Source organism: Mastacembelus armatus, chromosome 16 (assembly GCF_900324485.2).
Source record: "Mastacembelus armatus chromosome 16, fMasArm1.2, whole genome shotgun sequence".
Lineage (NCBI taxonomy): Eukaryota > Metazoa > Chordata > Actinopteri > Synbranchiformes > Mastacembelidae > Mastacembelus > Mastacembelus armatus.
The window spans coordinates 7,559,270-7,576,468 of NC_046648.1; the positions used below are offsets into that span (position 1 = coordinate 7,559,270).

Consider the following 17,199-nt stretch of genomic DNA (forward strand, 5'->3'; position numbering starts at 1 on the left):
AGAAAAAAGTTTTCTTCACCTGCTTGTGACGAGTGTGTTAGATACTGACAGCTGAGAATGCTCTTCTGTAGCAAATGCACAAAAAGGAATATTGCTCAATTTCAAATTCATTCTTTTTTTTTTTTTCTTAATTGTTGGGTGTTACATTTTTCTCCCTGCTGTTTTTGCCCTGTGCATTTCTGCAGTTGGTGAAGACCCTTTTCAGGTCCTTTGAGCTCATCAGTAGCTGAAATTTAGCGATATTCCCTTTTAACTTCTGCACTGTTTTCATTTTGCATTGGACTGAACACAGCAACTTACCTGTTTAGTAATCAAAATATACTGTATGCTCTCTCTGCTTTCCCTCATCTTTCTTCTTAACTCATCATTCTGTATGCACTGGACTAGAAATCTGAATGTACATATGATTGTGTGTCCTTGTTCTTAGATATGTTTGATTCTATGCCTGAGCAAAGCCCCACCACAGAATCCAAAGCCGCTACCACACCTAGCGTAGACCTTTTTGGTGCAGGTACAGGAGTTGATATGCATTTTTGTCTGTGTGGAACCACATCATCTCCTCTGGTTTCCATACATCCACTCCTCTGTCAACTGTTTTTTTTTCATCCTTACATGTCTTGGTTTGTCCCCCATAGTGGTATGACAACTGTGCATGTACCAAATTGTTAAATCTTTGGTTGCTGTTGTGGCTGCTGTCTATCTATGCTAAGTCTTTCTACCTACCACGCTAATGCTTTTAATCCTCTTTCTTTGCTCCCTGACCTCCACGATTTTCTTCTTTCTCGTGTTCTGCCTCTTGCTTGCATTGGTAAATTAGACCTTCCTGCTGTTTCACGCGGGCCCTCTCCTTTGCCCGAGCCGGCTCCGGTTGGAGACATCATGACAGGTGAGTTAAGCTGCTTGTACTGCATCTCTGTTTTCCATTACTGTTTTCATAAAGAGTGCAGCCAGACTCAACTCTAAATCCAGTTTTTCTTGCATGGTGCTGGTGTCTGCACACACCAGTCCTAAACTTCCAAATGGTGCACTCTTCATGGATGTGGATACACAGTTAAGATGCAGGGATGCTTGCTTCCTCCTGCTGCTTTTCTGCATGTTTGCTATAGTCTCTTAGAACAGGTAGAATAACATTGTATGAGCAGAGCATTCTTTCCTTCTCTTCCATATTTCCTATTTGAGAATAATGCCATCTCTTCCTGCTTCTGTCTCTGCCTGTCTCTGTGTGTTTAGACTCGTTTACATCTCCAGCCCCTGCTGCTACTCCTCCAGCAGCTGCTCCTGCTGCAGATCCAGTCCCAGAGGCAACCTCTCCACCCAAAGCAGAGCCGGAGATGGTTATTGACCTGCTGGGTACTGTTCCTCTCAGTGCACACACATATGCACATCTTTGAAACCACATAACCTGTATAAAATGTGTATTTTACTCTAACATTTTTTCTTTTCTGTTCTGTGTATTTTTGTCATTGCTGAGTTGTTACAGTAAGTTCTGTTTGTAGCTATGAGCCAGATATTGTCTAGATGAAGTGATAGACTGTAGGTGTTAGTGCAAAACTAAATTAAGCTCTATGTGACAGACTTTAGATGCAGGATAGACAGCAGTTGATAGTTGGCAGGAGGCTGCAGTTACATCCCCATAATAATATGTATCTTTATTTCTTTTATTTTATATTATTTAGTTATAATTTTTTGTTTATGTCACACTACTTAGCTAAACTATTGAACTCAAACTGAAGGGTGTATTTTTTTGGAGATTGCTTTGGCCATGGCCATGAGTCTCAACAGCTACTGGAATGGTTTTCAAGAAACTTGTATAGACATTCAGGATTCTGCAAAATGTATGCAGTCAACTACGGTTGTAGTTTGTACACATTTTGTACCAACAATCTGCTCTGAGACAAGAGCAGTAAAGCAGCATGTAGAAATAAACAAATTTTTATGCAGTCATTATACTAGGTTTTGAAAAAACCAAAAAAAAACAAAAGCTGGTTGCTATATTGAGGCAAATATTCCACCCAAAGACGCTTCCATAGTCGCATTATGACTGGGTGTCAACTCCCTTAAGTTTAGAATTCCTTCAGTTCACAATTGGAGCATGAAAATATTCTGTGTACATTCATTAAGGTAGTTACTGTGGTCTGTCATTGTCTGCTACTCCCCACCATGTCTCAGTGTGTGGTCCAGGGCTGACCTCTCACCCCTTTCTGCCCTCCATGCTGCGTTAACTGGATGTTCGTGCAGACTCCTTCAGTGGTCCTGTGAAGGAGACACAGAGCTCTGCTCCTGGAGGCCCTGAGGACGACCTGTTAGGAGGTGGGACTCCTCTTTCACTTTATAAAATTATACACTTAATATTATTTTATGCTAGTCATGGTTAAATTAAAATGGCTGAATGTATCAGCATTTTTTGATAGTCTTGCAAGAAGTTTTAATGCTGACTAAGTGGCTGATGGAAATGCTTTAAGCTGATAGAACAATATGCAGTAAGTAATGATGGAGACAGACTTGGCAGGACTGTTTGTATTAATTACACAGCAATTCCAAAGTGGCTTTCAGAATGTCTGTCTACTACAACTGCCCAGTCCATAGAAATGAGATGGAAAAACATTTGACCTTCACTGTATGTATGGTGATGAATAATATCTCTATTCCTACACGTCACTGAAGAATTTTCACGTACACAACATAGTCATGCATACACACACACATCCTGCATGTATGGTAGCATTTGTGAATATACTTCAGTCATGCTGAGTCATGTTTCATACACTTGTACATTGAAACCATAAACACCTCATAAACACTTTGAATTTGTTTTTTGGGTTGTCTATATATTTCTTATTGTTAAAAAATGCACATTTTGCACATTCAGTATCTATGGTGAGCTGTGGTGAAGCACTAAAATCATTTCCTTAAGAAAAGGCAACACTACAGCAATGGTGAGCTGTTATTTAAATGGAGGCAAATTCACTCTTTGGAACTGTCAAAAATCTGACATCTAAAAGGTAAGCTGACTATGCTTTTTGCTATGAGGTCACAAGCATTGAACAATATGTTGTATTTAATAAAATGTTATGTAAAAAAAAAACTTTTATTGGTAAGTAATTAGTAATAGGTGTTACTAAGTAATATAAAATGCATATACTGAAATTATACTAAAAACACTATCACATGCTTCTACATATATCTCTTTTATCTAATGTTTCCTGTCTTTTCAACAACCTTCAGGCCTGATGTCCCCGACCCTGGCCCCCACTGCTGCCCCAGCTCTTGCCCCCTTGGGTCCAGTTTCAGCTTCGCTGCAGAACGATCTCCTGGAGTCGGGTTTTGATGCTCTGGGCTCCCTTCCTTCTCCAACTCCACCAGTACCTGCCGCAGTTACAGCAGTACCAATAGTGCCAGCTGCTGCAGCAGCACCAGAACCTGCAACCATCACACCAGTGCCCTCTGGTGGCTTTGATGCTTCAAGTAAGAGGATCATGATATGCTGTAAAAGATTTCTTTAACTTTTTTTGCTCCATTTAGTGTTTGGTTTCATTGTCATGGAACAGGAAATTGGAAATCTTAGAAATCTGTTTGTGTTTGCACAGGCCTTCTGCTTAATGTGCATTCATTGGGTCTGCTTTATTAAAGTTGTGCTATCTAAAAAATAGACGTATACATCTCATGTCAACAGCTTGACTATTGCATGAATGACACACTGATGTGCTGCTCTCAATGTCCTGGAGTCCGGATGTAAAACAGTTGTTTCTGCTGACTGCCTAACTCCTCAGCACTGGTGCTTCCTGCAGTGATTTTTTTTTCTCTCTTTCCTCTCTTGTACTCCACCCACTTTCACAAACTCTATACTTTTTCTTACCCCCTGTTCATCTGATTGCCAATCCACAAACTTTCTCTTTTACTCTTTTATCTATATTTTTGTTTATTCTTTCTTTCTGCTTCACACCTTTTATTATACTGCTTCATTCTTATCTTCCTGTTCACTTCCTCTCTGCTCTTTTGGGTCATTGCTTGCTTCTTCTAATCTGTAATTGGTGAGTTCAACCACGCAGAGCATGGCAGTATGTGCAGTTTGGTCAAGTCTCCATTTGTGCACCTCATATGGAAATTTGTATTTTGCATGTTGCAAAATTACCTCTGCTTTTCTCCTGCATGGGATGCAACTTGATGTTGTTTGTTTGTAATGCATCTTTATTTTAGAGCTCTGGCTCTTACAATAGCGACCTCCCATCAAGGCAATATCTGTATTGGACTCTGCAAGCTCATTACAACGTCAAGGGCTACAGCAACATCTTTTAACGATATGCCAATCCAAAACCCTCACTGCAAAACCTGCAAAGTCCTTGGCCTTGATTAGAGGTCGACCAATATGGATTTCTCTATAGCCTGATTTAGAAATCAGGGCAGTCAATGGCCAATTTGTGGTTCCCTATTTTTTTTGGGGGGGGGGAGATAAACTGGGCCAACTGAGTTATTTGCAATTTCTGTCTAAAAGTCATGGGCAGTTCTAGGACTTTTAGGGGTAACCCTGAGCCGAATGTGACATTTATACTTATGCCCAGTTCTTTTTGCTGACGCTATCCTGCTTTCTCTCTTTTTGCTGTCAACCAAATCACAAACTTAACATCCAATCACAAAATCTAACATAACACTGAGCTTTCATTCATTGTTAATGAAGAATAATTGCAATGCTTTATTGCTATTTACTGCCACCTAAACTAAAATAATAAAACACATCAGGTAGCTCATTACCTGGCAAGTTTGCAGCTAAGTCAGCTAACAGTATTCCCACCATGGAACTGTAAACAGAAAAGTTACAGTAATAATGACCAGTTTAACCTTTAGAACAGTCAACAACGGTATTTGCTAGTTAATAATAGTCCATTATTGTTATTTTTTTAGGTGCAGTGCGATATGTGTTCCACAACAGCAGCACTGGGTCGCCAACAGATATTCCTGCCTGTTAAGCCATCGGCCAATGTTGATTATGAAAAAAAAGTTAAATAATCAGCTGATTAATCCTTCAGCCTCTAGCCGTGATGACACCTGGTTTAAAACCAGTCCTTCCAAAGTCAGCTGGCATTTCAGTACCTGACTGCGACTGTGTATAGTAAACTGGCTAACCAACTAGGCAAGTGAGTGTAGCTGCTGCAGTTTGAATGTTATTATGTAATTACGGTCCTACATTGTGCATGCAGTGCACAGCTGACTACTGATGCTGTCATGACTGCACTGTCCCCCTCATCGTACCGTCTGGTCTCACATGTGCTCTCTGCCTGTGTTAGATCAAGATTAGGGTTTTGCAGGTTTATAATCTCTGTTGTTTCTGTGATGTCCTTCCCAAGTGTTTGATGGATTAGGTGACTTGCTGATGCCCGCCGTAACACCCCAAAGCACTGGGGGCAGCACTGCTGGAAGCACAGCTGGAAGCATGGGAACTCCCGTTGCTGCAGGAGGCATTGCAGCTGCTCCCCCTGCCACTCCACCTCCCACCAAAACCATTGGAGGAGATCTGGACTCGTCGCTGGCCAACCTAGTTGGAGGTACACATCAGCTTTCCATGCCTTATTTTATGTCTTAAATAAATACTTCAATAGAAAATTAACTCCTACCTCTCTTTTTTTTTTTTTTTTTTTGGTTCAGACCTCGGAGTAAAGAAAAAGTAAGTAAATGTGTGGATTCTCTAAATGTATGATGCTTGTGCACATCTGCACACTTCTGAGTTCAAACAGTTGAGTTCTCCCCAGCCATCCAGATGTTTTGCTATTCTACAATTAAAACTTCAACTGATGAATATTCAGCAGCAGTTTGATTTCATAAGAATTTATTCAGACACATTATCAGTCTTATTTTGACCAGTGGCACAAAAGTCCTGGAATTTGGACACAATCTGAAGAGTGTCCAATGTTTGTTCTCTTTTAGAGACCCACAGAGTGAGAAGAAGCTGACAGGAGGGGCCAACTGGATGCCACAGGTAGCCCCTACAAGTTGGGCTGCACACGGAGCCCCCATGGTAGGAACAGCATGGACACCCCGAGCATAAGATCACTGTTCGTCCAAAAGGAGCTGAGTGCAGAAATGTGCCTGCTTCAGCTCACACTCATAAGTTGTAGCTATACATACACTTCCCATCTTTAAAAACATCAAACATAAACAAGGTGTAAACACATTTGTTGATCAAAGATATTTTCAGAAGTGCCACAAGCTGCATAATTTGTGGTTTAAGGTTTTTGAAAACATACAAATTGACCATTGCCTGTCTGTTTAGGCTGCTGCTGGAGCTCCTGGGGCACCAGGACCAACTCCATCCGGTGCAGCCATGGTGCCACCAATGAGTTCGCAGCCTGGCTTTGGCATGGTGAGCTGTATTTCATTCAAAGAAAATCTTTAGTGTCTAGTATATTTCAAATATGTAACATCTACATCACCTTGCAGGCAGCTGATTGTCTTATCTAGAAGCGATGTAGATTAACAATCTACTGTGTGTTCTCTATCTGACCAGTCTCCAGCAGGAGGGCCTGGAGCTCCCATGATGCAACCCATGATGGGGCAGCCTATGATGGGACAGCCCATGATGAGACCTCCCTTCACAGGAGTAGCTGGGGCTGTGCCTGGAGCCGCTGCACCCGGAGCACCGGTAACAGACCACACACACAATCTTTAGTTACCAATACAGCAGATAATTCACACATACGGTGAACCACTTATATTTTTAAAGAGCAGCTTTAATGCACTGCCTGCCACTTTATATCTCATCAATTTATCATGAAGTCCTGTTTTTCTTTGTTTTCCAGATTTCTCCAGGACCTACCAGCCAGAGTCCCAAGAAGCCCAAGGACCCTCTGGCAGAACTCGACCTCAAGGACTTCTTATAACGCCCCAGGTGGGAGCTCGGAACATCACTTACCGTCTAGCATGTATAGCACAGTGTGCAGAGATTTGAAAACAGACTATTTCACTTGTTTATGACCACAATGTTTAAGTTACCGAGATATAGATTAAATTCCAATTCCACTAATTCCTCACTTGTGCCCTAATTAATGCAAGGAAAAAGAGCACAAACAGCAGCAATAAATTAAGAAGATTGAGCTTCAGACATGTTTGTGATTCTAAATTATAAGGACTAGTCTGTGGACTTAAGAAATCACTTCAATTAAAAAAAACAAATGTTTTAATAAGGGTGCTGGGAAGAAAATTGGAGTAATTGTTTTCAGTTTTGAAAGATGCCATTAATCACTGCTACCAAGTCCAATACCTGCAGATGGAGCTGGTGACACGTTTACTGTTTTTTTCCTCTTTTAGATGTTGTGAAATGAGTATCTATGTGCTATTCTTCTAAATAAAAGTGAATCTGAATGATTTTTTTAATATATATTCATGCTGGGCACAGTCGTTTCAACTGGCTTCCTTTTCAAGTAGACAATAATTAGGTTGAATGATTTGTGCCTAATGCATCCATCCATTATCTATACCTGCTTATTCCTATTTAGGGTCACAGGGATCTGCTGAAGCCTATCCCAGCTCTCTTTGGGTGAAAGGCAGGGGTACACCCTGGACAGGTCACCAGTCCATCACAGGACCACATATAGTCAACCAACCTCACACACTCACACTCCTACGGGCAATTTAAAGTCACCAATCAACCTGGCCTTTTTGCATACTAAGCATTTTAATGAAAGTGAATAGTCTGAGAATTATTGACAGTTTTATGGCTCTTTAGCTGCTCATCATTGCTGTTTGACCATTTGGAGTGTTGGAGTGTTTATGAGGTGGCTCCATCAATTCTTCATGAAAATCACCACTGTGCAGTCGACCTGTCATTCAGTAGTGTTAAACAGTATCAGTACTTCAGAAATGATGGATTAGAAATTAAGACCTTCCACTTTGATTTGATTCACTTGACTCTCATGTTGAAATGTTTTCTATTTCCTGTCTTCCAGCTGCTTTCTTCTCTGGTGCAGGGCCCTCTCAACTTTTGCAGTATCTGGTGTCTGTTAACATCTCAGGATGCCAGCGATGATCAGCTACTCAACCTTATAAGAGCCTCTTTTTTTTCTACCCTGCCCATCAACACTCCATCTTTCTCCTGTGTGATGTTGTAGCACAAACTGTGAAAGTGAACCATAGCGGATTATATATAAATATGAGAAAAAAATACAAGCGTGTGCTTATGTAGATGTGCTAATCTTTTGTCTAAACAAAACGACACAAAAAAGTCCACTGAAGTGAGAGAAAGTGAAAGGCGTATGTGTTAGATTTCTTTCTGTTGTTGAGTTGAATGATGGATGTGTTTTGGTGTCCTAAGCTCCACTCATCACCCACATTTTTGATCCCTGCCTCCTTCTGAAGGGGGAGGAGCTCTTCTTTGTGCCACTCTGAATGGGTGAGAGTGGTAAACAAAGCCCCAGTAGATTTCCAGTGAACCATGTTGTGTGTTGTTTACAGGAAGGTCCTCTTTGATGTACATAGATTTCTCTGCTGGGGGATTATGTCTCTATTCTGTGTGTCTATTGAAGAGAAATGTAAATGTGACTCTGACATGAAGTTGTAAGAAGTTGTGAGTATCCTGTTTCCTGTCATCATTTAAACGTATTTGGAAACAAATATGAACAGCACTAATGATTAATATACTGTATATTTAACAACCTCTGCAGGCTTCTGAATCGTTCAGACATGCGAGGGTCTCTTATGTTTTCCTGTTTCTTTCTCTTTTTTTGTTTTGTACTCGTGGCATTTTTTTCTGTTTTTTGTCTTTTTGTCCAACATTATTTATACGCTTGGTTTCTTTTAGAGTAATTCTCCAGTCTGCTGTTGATATTGGCCCGGCATTAAAGAACATATCCTACAGAAAATCCGCTTTAGTCAGTCCCACAGTATAACTGTACAACTGTCTGTACATGCGTCTGTACATGCGTCTGCCTACTTCCCAGTCTGACCAGGTCAGTATGTTTATTTTGTATTAAGGTCGTTTTGTATTTAGGAAGCCATTACAACCACAGTATGTAGTTTGAAATTGAAATCCAAACACTTCAGTGTATCTCAGCATCAGATGTCAAATAACAAAAAAATAACATTGTGAACCAACGAGGAGTTTTGTGGGTCTTTTCAGTGTGACCAGGAAACAACATCCCAAAACGTCAGACAAAGGCAGCCTTGTTCAAAACAAAGGTCTGTTTATGTCGTTTACAAACAAAATGGGAAGCCTCTCATCCACACATTTCTACATATGGCTACATGCAATAAAAAGTCCACCAGGTACCTAAACCTTCCATGTTACTAGTCTGTTGCAGCCAATGCTTTTGAACAACAGGGGCCACATTACTGTGTCTGCACTACTGCTTTATAATGTTTAAATTACAGTAAATAAAATTTAAAAACACCATTCTGATCTGGTAACTGAATATGCTTTTTGTTCATTTTTATTTGTACATTTCCAACCTTTGGCCTACTGACAGTTTAACTTTTGTAAAGCTGTATGTGGCCATATGAAAGCAGTGTGCACAAAAACCCACAGGAGGTCACTGTTGAGCCTTCCATGTATGATCTTTCTCCCAATAAGCATCTTCACCGTACTTCTGTGCCCGTTCCTTGAAGCCAATCAGTTAGTTCTCAGCGTTGACATGCAACTGGACAGCAAACAGCCCAGTCCTCCAGTCCTGTGCTGTAAACTACCCACAACTACAAAGTTTATACTCTGTGTGTTGTAATCCCAGTGGACTTGTTTAAGAGATTGGTTGCAAGAATCAGGAGTGTTTCAGAGAAAATAATGAGAGATTAGTAATATTTTTCAAATTGTATTTTTGTTTAGTTGTAAATTTCTTCTAATTACAATGGCCCCTCCCTAGTGCATGTAAGCCCTTTGAGATGCAATAAATTCAATGACAGATCCAACTGCCCATGAAGGATTTTCTTTTCCTCTGCATGGCTCACATGTCTGATTCAGAGTACTATTTGGTCTAGTGCTCTCTTAAAAGAGCACATTGTGTAAAATCTGGTGTTAACGCTTTCTGTTAAGTGGTGTCCTTTGTGTCAAAGTTGGTTTAACTAAAACCAACTGGTGCATGAAAAACCTCTGCATCTCTGGGGATATAATGAAACTGGTCTTCATTGTAATGTAATTCATTTTTGGCCACCAGGGGGCAGGCCAATAAAATGTAAAAGTTAAATTAGAAAATGTGTCTGAAAACAGCTGCATACTGACACAACAGACACAAAGCAACATTAGCATTAACTTAGACTTGTGTTCAGTCCACAATTAGCTCCCGCCTCATAAAAATATCTTTAGCTGCTAAATTCATTGTGATCACAAGCCTGTAGATGAATCGCCATCTGCCAATTGGTGGAAGGTAAGTGCCACACTGTGGATTTCTGTTAGAAATTATATGGATGGGAGAGATGAGAGAAAACTGAAAGAGTGAAGCTATGGGCAAGATAACCAAATCAATGAGCTGAATGATAATAAAAGGCTCTATAGAGGTAAGGAGACATGCGAAGCTGGGTGATTGTTTTCTGGGGATGACTGATCCAATGATTAATAAAGGATTATTTGTAAGTATGACTCTAATGGGGACACAGGGACAACAGTTACTGTTGACATGTGCAGTGGCCTGTAGAGTGTGGGTGTAAAAAGGAACCTCAGGGTGCCATCTCCGATTGAGTGCCATAGTGTTCAGTGGATTGACTTGTGGTGATGCATTATATGTTGTGGAGTTTATGAGTTATACAGTAGTAGTCTATAATACAGTAATTTTATAGTATTATTGGGAGCTGTACTGTAACCTTTGCTCTCTACAAACCAATTTATAAAAGCAGACATTTTGTAATCGGGACAATCACAAACACAGACACCAGTAGTGATCTTGGTTTAATGGTTGGTAGTTTTCAATCTGCCTTATTAGATTCAGGTATTTGGTATTCAATGTATATGTTTATGAGTTTTTGGAACATAAGACACATTTAAAAAGTCAAAAAATATCACATCCCATATTGGAGTCATATTGTACAGCAACATTGCTGTTTTAATCTTATGTAACCCCTAACATTAGAGACATCTAAACACTTCAAGAAAATTGTTGAATGGTTCTGTTCTATCTTAACACAACCCAAATATGTAGCCTCATATTAAATACATAGTTACAGTACTACGCTATTAAAATATATTCTGAGAAGTCTCCCCTGCTCCCCCCCCCCCCCCACTTCAAAAAAAGACAATTCCATAAATTAGCACCACATCTTATGGCTAAGCACCAGTATAATTATGTGCACAACAATGAAACCACATTTCACTGTGTTGCAAGAACAGAGAAAAGATGGTGAGACTCATAAATCAGAAAATCTACTATCCAGGATCCATAAGGACCCTTTCTCTATTTAGACAGAAAAGTCTTATTCAAAAAACAAATGCCTAGATACACACAATGCAAAACATCAGCTCAATTGAAGTGTTTAGAAAAAGGGAAATCTCAATCTGTTTGTGTAGTTAATTCGTAAAACAAAAGTTGCATTTTTTTTTTTTTTTCCTGGGTCTGTTGTCAAAGCCACTGCACACACTCTTCTTCTTCAGTGGTGGACAACACGTCTCCCATTACAAAGCCTGGTTAGAGTATAGGACAAATGTGACGGGACTTTGCTCATGAGCATTTGAATATACACACTTTCCAATACTGTAACCAAAATGGTCACATCTTTAAAGAGTTAAAATACAAAGCAACACTTGCAGATCTGAATCATCTGTAAATACATACATTTTTTCTCAGTTTTTTAGAAAATAAATTAGAAAAGCTGTAGAGCCATAGTTGAGTTCCTGTCATTGTCAATACTGAGTGTGCATGGCTGCGTGTAGAATGTGTGTGTGTGTGTGTGTGTGTGTGTGTGTGTGTGTGTGTTCATATCAGTGTAGCAGGAGTTACTGGAAGGCACAGGAACTAACAGAGAGGCAGGAAGATAAGAGGCAGTCATTGGGCCCCTGGAGGGTGATGGGAGGTTAGGGGTGAGAATAGTTAAGGTGTCCCATGCATAGAGGCGGTCTCAGGGATGGGATTGGGATGGTGGTTACGGCAGCAACCTGTTGTCTCAGGTTACCTGGCACTCACTTGAATCTCCGTGGACCCAGTAGCAGATCTGAGCATACTTGAGGGGTGTTATCCTCACTGCCACATTGTAGTCCTGTTGCATCCCATCCCCGTTTACATCCACCCACTGGTGACCAGAGAAAATCCCAATGATTTTCCTCTTCCAATTCTTCTTGCCAGACTCCTTGAGGCGGATGTAGACCCCAGAGCCGCTGGAGCCAGGTTTAGCATCACAGTACTGATAGAGCAAATCTTTGGACTCCTCAGACACAGAGCAAAACCGGTAGACCAGGTTGCCAGGCCGGTCATCATCAAAGCCAGAAAAGTGGATTCTCCCAGCTGGGAGCTTCTTGACTGAGGGTATAACACCAAGATCCATGTACTTGACTTTCGGGGCTTTCTTCAGCTCCAGAACAGCATAATCATAATCTGCAGCCAGTCCATCAGCAACCCCTTTGAACCAACCCTTAGGAACCTGGGTCTTCTTGACTCTGGTCCACCTAAAGGACGGTTTTTCTGATTCTGCACTACGGCGACTCCGGCTCTTTCTGCCTTTCCCATTTCCTTTACGGTCCACGTTCGCACCATTGTCATCCTTTTCCTGCTCTTCCTCATTATCTTTTTCTCCCTTTCTCCTTTTACCTTTGCCTCGCCCTCCTCTCCCTTTGCCTCCTTTCCCTCGTCTGGACTTTTCCTTCAAAATGCCAACACGTAGCTTTTGTACCCCATCTAGATAATCCTTTCCATCATGAATGCAGTGAGCTGCGGTCAGAACATGCCTAGGTGAGACCAGGACCCCAGAACACCCTGTGGAGATCTTTACTGAGGTGGAAAAGGGATATTTGGTAGAGAACTGCTTATCAGAGATGGTGAAACGGGTGTCTGTGCCGTAAACCTCCCGTTTGTTACGGGAGCTGGATGATGTGTTTCTGGACCAAGTGGTCACCTCATTTAGACCTTGAACAGAAACTGAGGTATAAGTGCGTGTGCCATTCTCATAGACCGTCTCATAGGACAGGTAATGCTCCAGGTCATCCAGAGAAGGTGAAGGGAGGTGACGCTGGCACTCAATCCCACAGGTCCCACTCAGCTCCAGTTGAGGATGGGCTGAGAAGTTGGGGCTGCTGAGAGGCACAGTGCGTCTTTTTCTCACCAAAGGCACCTTCCATTGTGGCCATGTATAATCATCATCAAACGCATTCTCCTCAGTAGCTACAGCCACAACTGCAGCCAGAACCACCACAGGGAGCAGGACACATGGGGGTATGGGGCCCATTGTTAAGGTGGGTCTGACTCTGAAACATAAAGAACAAAGAGGAAGACTTAGAATAACTTTTCCATATTAGAAGTCACAAATCACTTTGTTGATTAGAATCATTCTGTGTAGTGCAAAGACTGAGAGAGACAAAATTATAATTACTATAAAATATAAACTATTGGATTGGTTGCCATGAAATTCTGTACTGACATTGGCATAGTTTTTTTTTTTGCTTAAATATTTGACAGCTTTTGGATGGACTGCCATAAAACATATCAATTGTCCTTAGAGGATGACTTTGTAATGGTTTTGGTGAATCCCTAACTTTTCATGTGGTACTACTAATAGGTCTAGTTTTTTCTTTATTTTCTGCCAGGTTGATTAGCTCCATATCTTGTAAAGGCATTCATGGTTCCCAGATGATGCATCATCATGGCTGGAGTGAGTCACATTTGTGGTTTTGAGTGAAATCTGTTGACAACTGTTGAAGGGACTGCCATGAACGTTTTGTATAGGCATGTATCTCCCCCTCAGGATAAATTGTAAGAAGTTTGATGATACCACGACTTTGCCTCGGACCATCATCAGATCAAAATTTTAACTTTGGCAGTACTTTGAGTCATAATCAAATACCTATACTATTAAACACATCCCCATCACCCTCAGCTGAGTAGTTCAGGGCTAAAGACACCACTAAACCCTTTTATTTAGGAAATCTTCCAGCTTGTGATTGAACACACCTGATCCAGGTAATCAGCAGTGGGTAGAGCAGGGATAGTTGGAAAACAAGCAGGATGGTGACCCCTGATTTAGGATGTGAACATGCATTCGGTGCTGTAGTGTACAAAGGATCTTGTTTGGAGCCAGAATACTCAGCAAACAGGCTTTAATAGGATTTAGGTATGTCTACACTCAGATTTCCCCAAGGTGCAAAGTATCATTTTGCCCATTTACAGGAACAGGAAGGAAGTGAGTGACATTTACTGAGTCAATGGATATAGACCAGGGAGCTCCAACCCTGGTCCTTGAGCGCTACTGTCCTGCTTGTTTTCCAGATATCCCTGCCCTACCCACTGCTGATTACCTGGATCAGGCGTGTTTAACCAATCAGAAACTGGAAGGGCAGGGATACTTGGAAAAGCTGCAGGACAGTAGCACCCGAGGACCAGGGGTAGCACCTGAGGACCAGGGTTAGAGACCTCTGCTCTAGACAATCCCAAGGGCAGCTCAGTGGTATGTGATAGCACAACATGCTGCAGCGGATTGCCCACTGCTTTAGAACTGCTCAAGCTCACAAAAAAAATCTTTATCATTTCTCAAAAGGATAAATAGCGCTGTTTAAATTGCACATGAGCGCTTAAAAGATTCCTGCAGATGCATTAGCTACATGTGGTTGAGAGATTTATGTTCTGTAAGAGGCTGCGGAGAAAGGATGAACCCTGCTCCTCTGAATGGGCTGAGACAGTGGCTTGGAGCTTTGCCACAATGGTTAACCTTCTCCTACAGTAATGACCATATCTGGTTTCCTTAGCTCCACTCCACTCCTTGTTCATGCATACGAAGTCATCAAATATGGAGACTATGCAGGCTGCAAACAGCCTGCTGGTTCATGTTTCTACTGTATATGTGTGATGTTGCCAGTGGGCCTGATAACCCTATAAAGAAAATTACAATCTGGGTGCCTTTTAATAGATTCAACAGACCATCACTAAACTACAAGAGTGCTTTTAATACATTAGCATGGCTGTGCTGATGAAGTCACATATGTGGTTCCAAACACAAGGACACAGAATCATTTGGATGCGGGGGCATTGCAGCAGGAGTGTAAATCTTACAGTCAATTTCAAACATACATCCTGAGTGATAGAATTATTTTCACTCTATTTTCTATCTAAATGGAGTGCGACAGACAGGCTGATATCTGGGGTGCTGGAGAAACCAACCCTTGAGAGACAGCTCAGATCGATGCGGTACACAGGCACACATTCCCTTACATTTAGTCGCTAGTGCACCATGAAAATGAGACACATTGCCTAGTTTGGCATCACCTGTGGACCATATCAGCACTTCGTCATCCATCACGATGACTCTACCCAAATTCCACTTTTTAATTGAGACTACAAAGCATTCCCTTTTCATTCCAGGTTTGTTTGTCAGCACCGTGATCCAGCTGAGTCTGACTGCAAAGGAGACTTTTTGGCTTAAGTTTACCTCACAGTGCCCAATAAAACATACCCAGTGGTCAACATCTAACCAACCTGAAACAGACGGTAATAAAATACAAGCCTCCAAGAGCTGTAAAACAGTCTCAATAGTTTGAAGGAGTTTTGTGCTTCAAACCCTCACACACTCAGTCATAACGCAAATCCAGGAGAAAGCCTGCAATTATTCAGCACAGAGTGGAAACTGATATGCTGCCACAATGGATCTTGGTCATAGAAGGCCCTCGCTTCCACTAAACTATTTTCCATCGCAGTCAGCTGAACAAGAAGCTGTGCCCTCTCCATCCCTCAACAGAGGGAGGCATAACTACCAGGGGCACCCAGCAGAATGTGACCAAAAGGTGGCGCTATGGCGCAGTGATGCGTCTTTACCAGTCAGTATAAGCATGGGTCAGCTTCTGTTGTCATTAAAAGTTGTTTTCTGGCATTTCGACAAAGTTAAATACAGTTTCCAGAGTGTTGGAACATCCAGGGCCAGACAACGTTAATTAGTTTCCAGTACAGTTTGATTTAGACACAACTGAAACGAAACGACTGAGCTGTACTTTCACATTCTGAACTAAGAAATATTGCTATTGGTAGTCTGGTAAAAGTCGAGTTTTAATGAAATGCAGAAACAAAACATCTGTAATTCCACATCTGCATAAACATACAAATTGAATGACCCCTGCAAATATAGGCTACAAATATAGGATATGATTTCATATCACAAGTCAAAATTCAAAACAGTGTAAGCAATATAATATTTTGTACCACATCGGTTGGTCAGTGGATTAAATCCATCGGGAAAAAACAGGAAAATCCATCAACAAAGTAACTCAGTGTTTCCAGAAAAAAAAATGAAAACGTATGAAGATGAACTAAACCATTAAAAACCATTCAAAACCATTAAACCATTAAACCCCCCAACACATTTCAAGCCATATTGTAACAAAACGACAAAGCGTCCTACCTGCTCGCATCCGACTGATGGATTTTCCAAATCCGCGACGTCTCCTACTGATAGTTTCCCCTTTAGATATATACAAATATGATCCAGCTAGAAGACGAACGGGTGTTACTGCATCCCAGACGTCCTGGCATCAGCAGGGCGACGGCTCCTTTCTCCTCATCGCTTCTTCACAGTGGCAAAGGGGAAACTCGGCAGCCGGGACGCTCCGGTCAGGCTGCACTTGATGCTGAGGAGGACGGAGGGAGGGGGAAGAAAAAAAAAATCTAAAAAGGACTTTTTTTTTTTTTTTTTTCCACTTGTCACAAAAGCTGTTCACATATGGGTGGGACCAGACCCAGTGATCTGACTACAGGCTGCACTGGGTGAAGTCTGTGGTCTGTTCAGCCCAGCAGCAGCAGCAGCAGCAGCAGCCCTGTCGGGAGGTGTGTTGGTGAACACCCTCCTGCAGGCTGCACCAGGCAGGACGAGAGGAGAGGCAATAGAGTCTGTGAGGCATTTCCATTCTGATCCCTATGAACCTCCACATCTGCAGCACTTTCATCCTACAAGTCCACTCAAGCATAAACACGTGCCACCGTTTGAGTTCTATATTACCTGACAAGTGATGGCCTTTCACAGCTTTTTTTTTTTTTACATGGAGTTTATGAGTTTATCATCCATTAAACACTCCTGCAGTCTGCTACAATAGTTCTGAAAAAT

The 17,199-nt window shown here is 41.5% G+C and overlaps 2 protein-coding genes across 11 annotated transcripts in view; one reads left to right on the forward strand and one right to left on the reverse strand.

Annotated features, from left to right (window-relative positions):
• The window catches only part of snap91a (synaptosome associated protein 91a), a 44,353-nt gene extending 35,288 nt beyond the window's left edge, over positions 1–9,065 (forward strand). For 5 of the 10 annotated variants that reach the window (XM_026293332.1, XM_033325601.1, XM_026293335.1 and 2 more), the window contains 11 exons: positions 428–511; positions 1,231–1,350; positions 2,239–2,310; positions 3,226–3,465; positions 5,343–5,540; positions 5,641–5,659; positions 5,920–6,010; positions 6,266–6,355; positions 6,500–6,634; positions 6,792–6,880; positions 7,938–9,065. In XM_026293332.1, the coding sequence (XP_026149117.1) occupies positions 428–511; positions 1,231–1,350; positions 2,239–2,310; positions 3,226–3,465; positions 5,343–5,540; positions 5,641–5,659; positions 5,920–6,010; positions 6,266–6,355; positions 6,500–6,634; positions 6,792–6,872 (1,130 nt within the window). In that variant the 3' untranslated portion in view covers positions 6,873–6,880; positions 7,938–9,065. Of the gene's footprint in view, positions 1–427; positions 512–1,230; positions 1,351–2,169; positions 2,380–3,225; positions 3,466–4,899; positions 5,284–5,342; positions 5,541–5,640; positions 5,660–5,919; positions 6,011–6,265; positions 6,356–6,499; positions 6,635–6,791; positions 6,881–7,937 lie in introns of those variants that run through there. The other 5 variants (XM_026293334.1, XM_026293337.1, XR_004463243.1 and 2 more) reach the window with 5 other exon arrangements.
• A 1,782-nt stretch (positions 9,066–10,847) lies between these two features.
• prss35 (serine protease 35) lies at positions 10,848–16,847 on the reverse strand. The gene is made up of 2 exons (XM_026292992.2): positions 16,501–16,847; positions 10,848–13,363 (listed from the first exon to the last, which is right to left on the reverse strand). Exon 2 carries the CDS (start codon positions 13,342–13,344, stop codon positions 12,070–12,072), a length of 1,275 nt encoding a protein of 424 aa, XP_026148777.1. The 5' UTR covers positions 13,345–13,363; positions 16,501–16,847; the 3' UTR covers positions 10,848–12,069.
• Between the last annotated feature and the right edge of the window lie 352 nt (positions 16,848–17,199).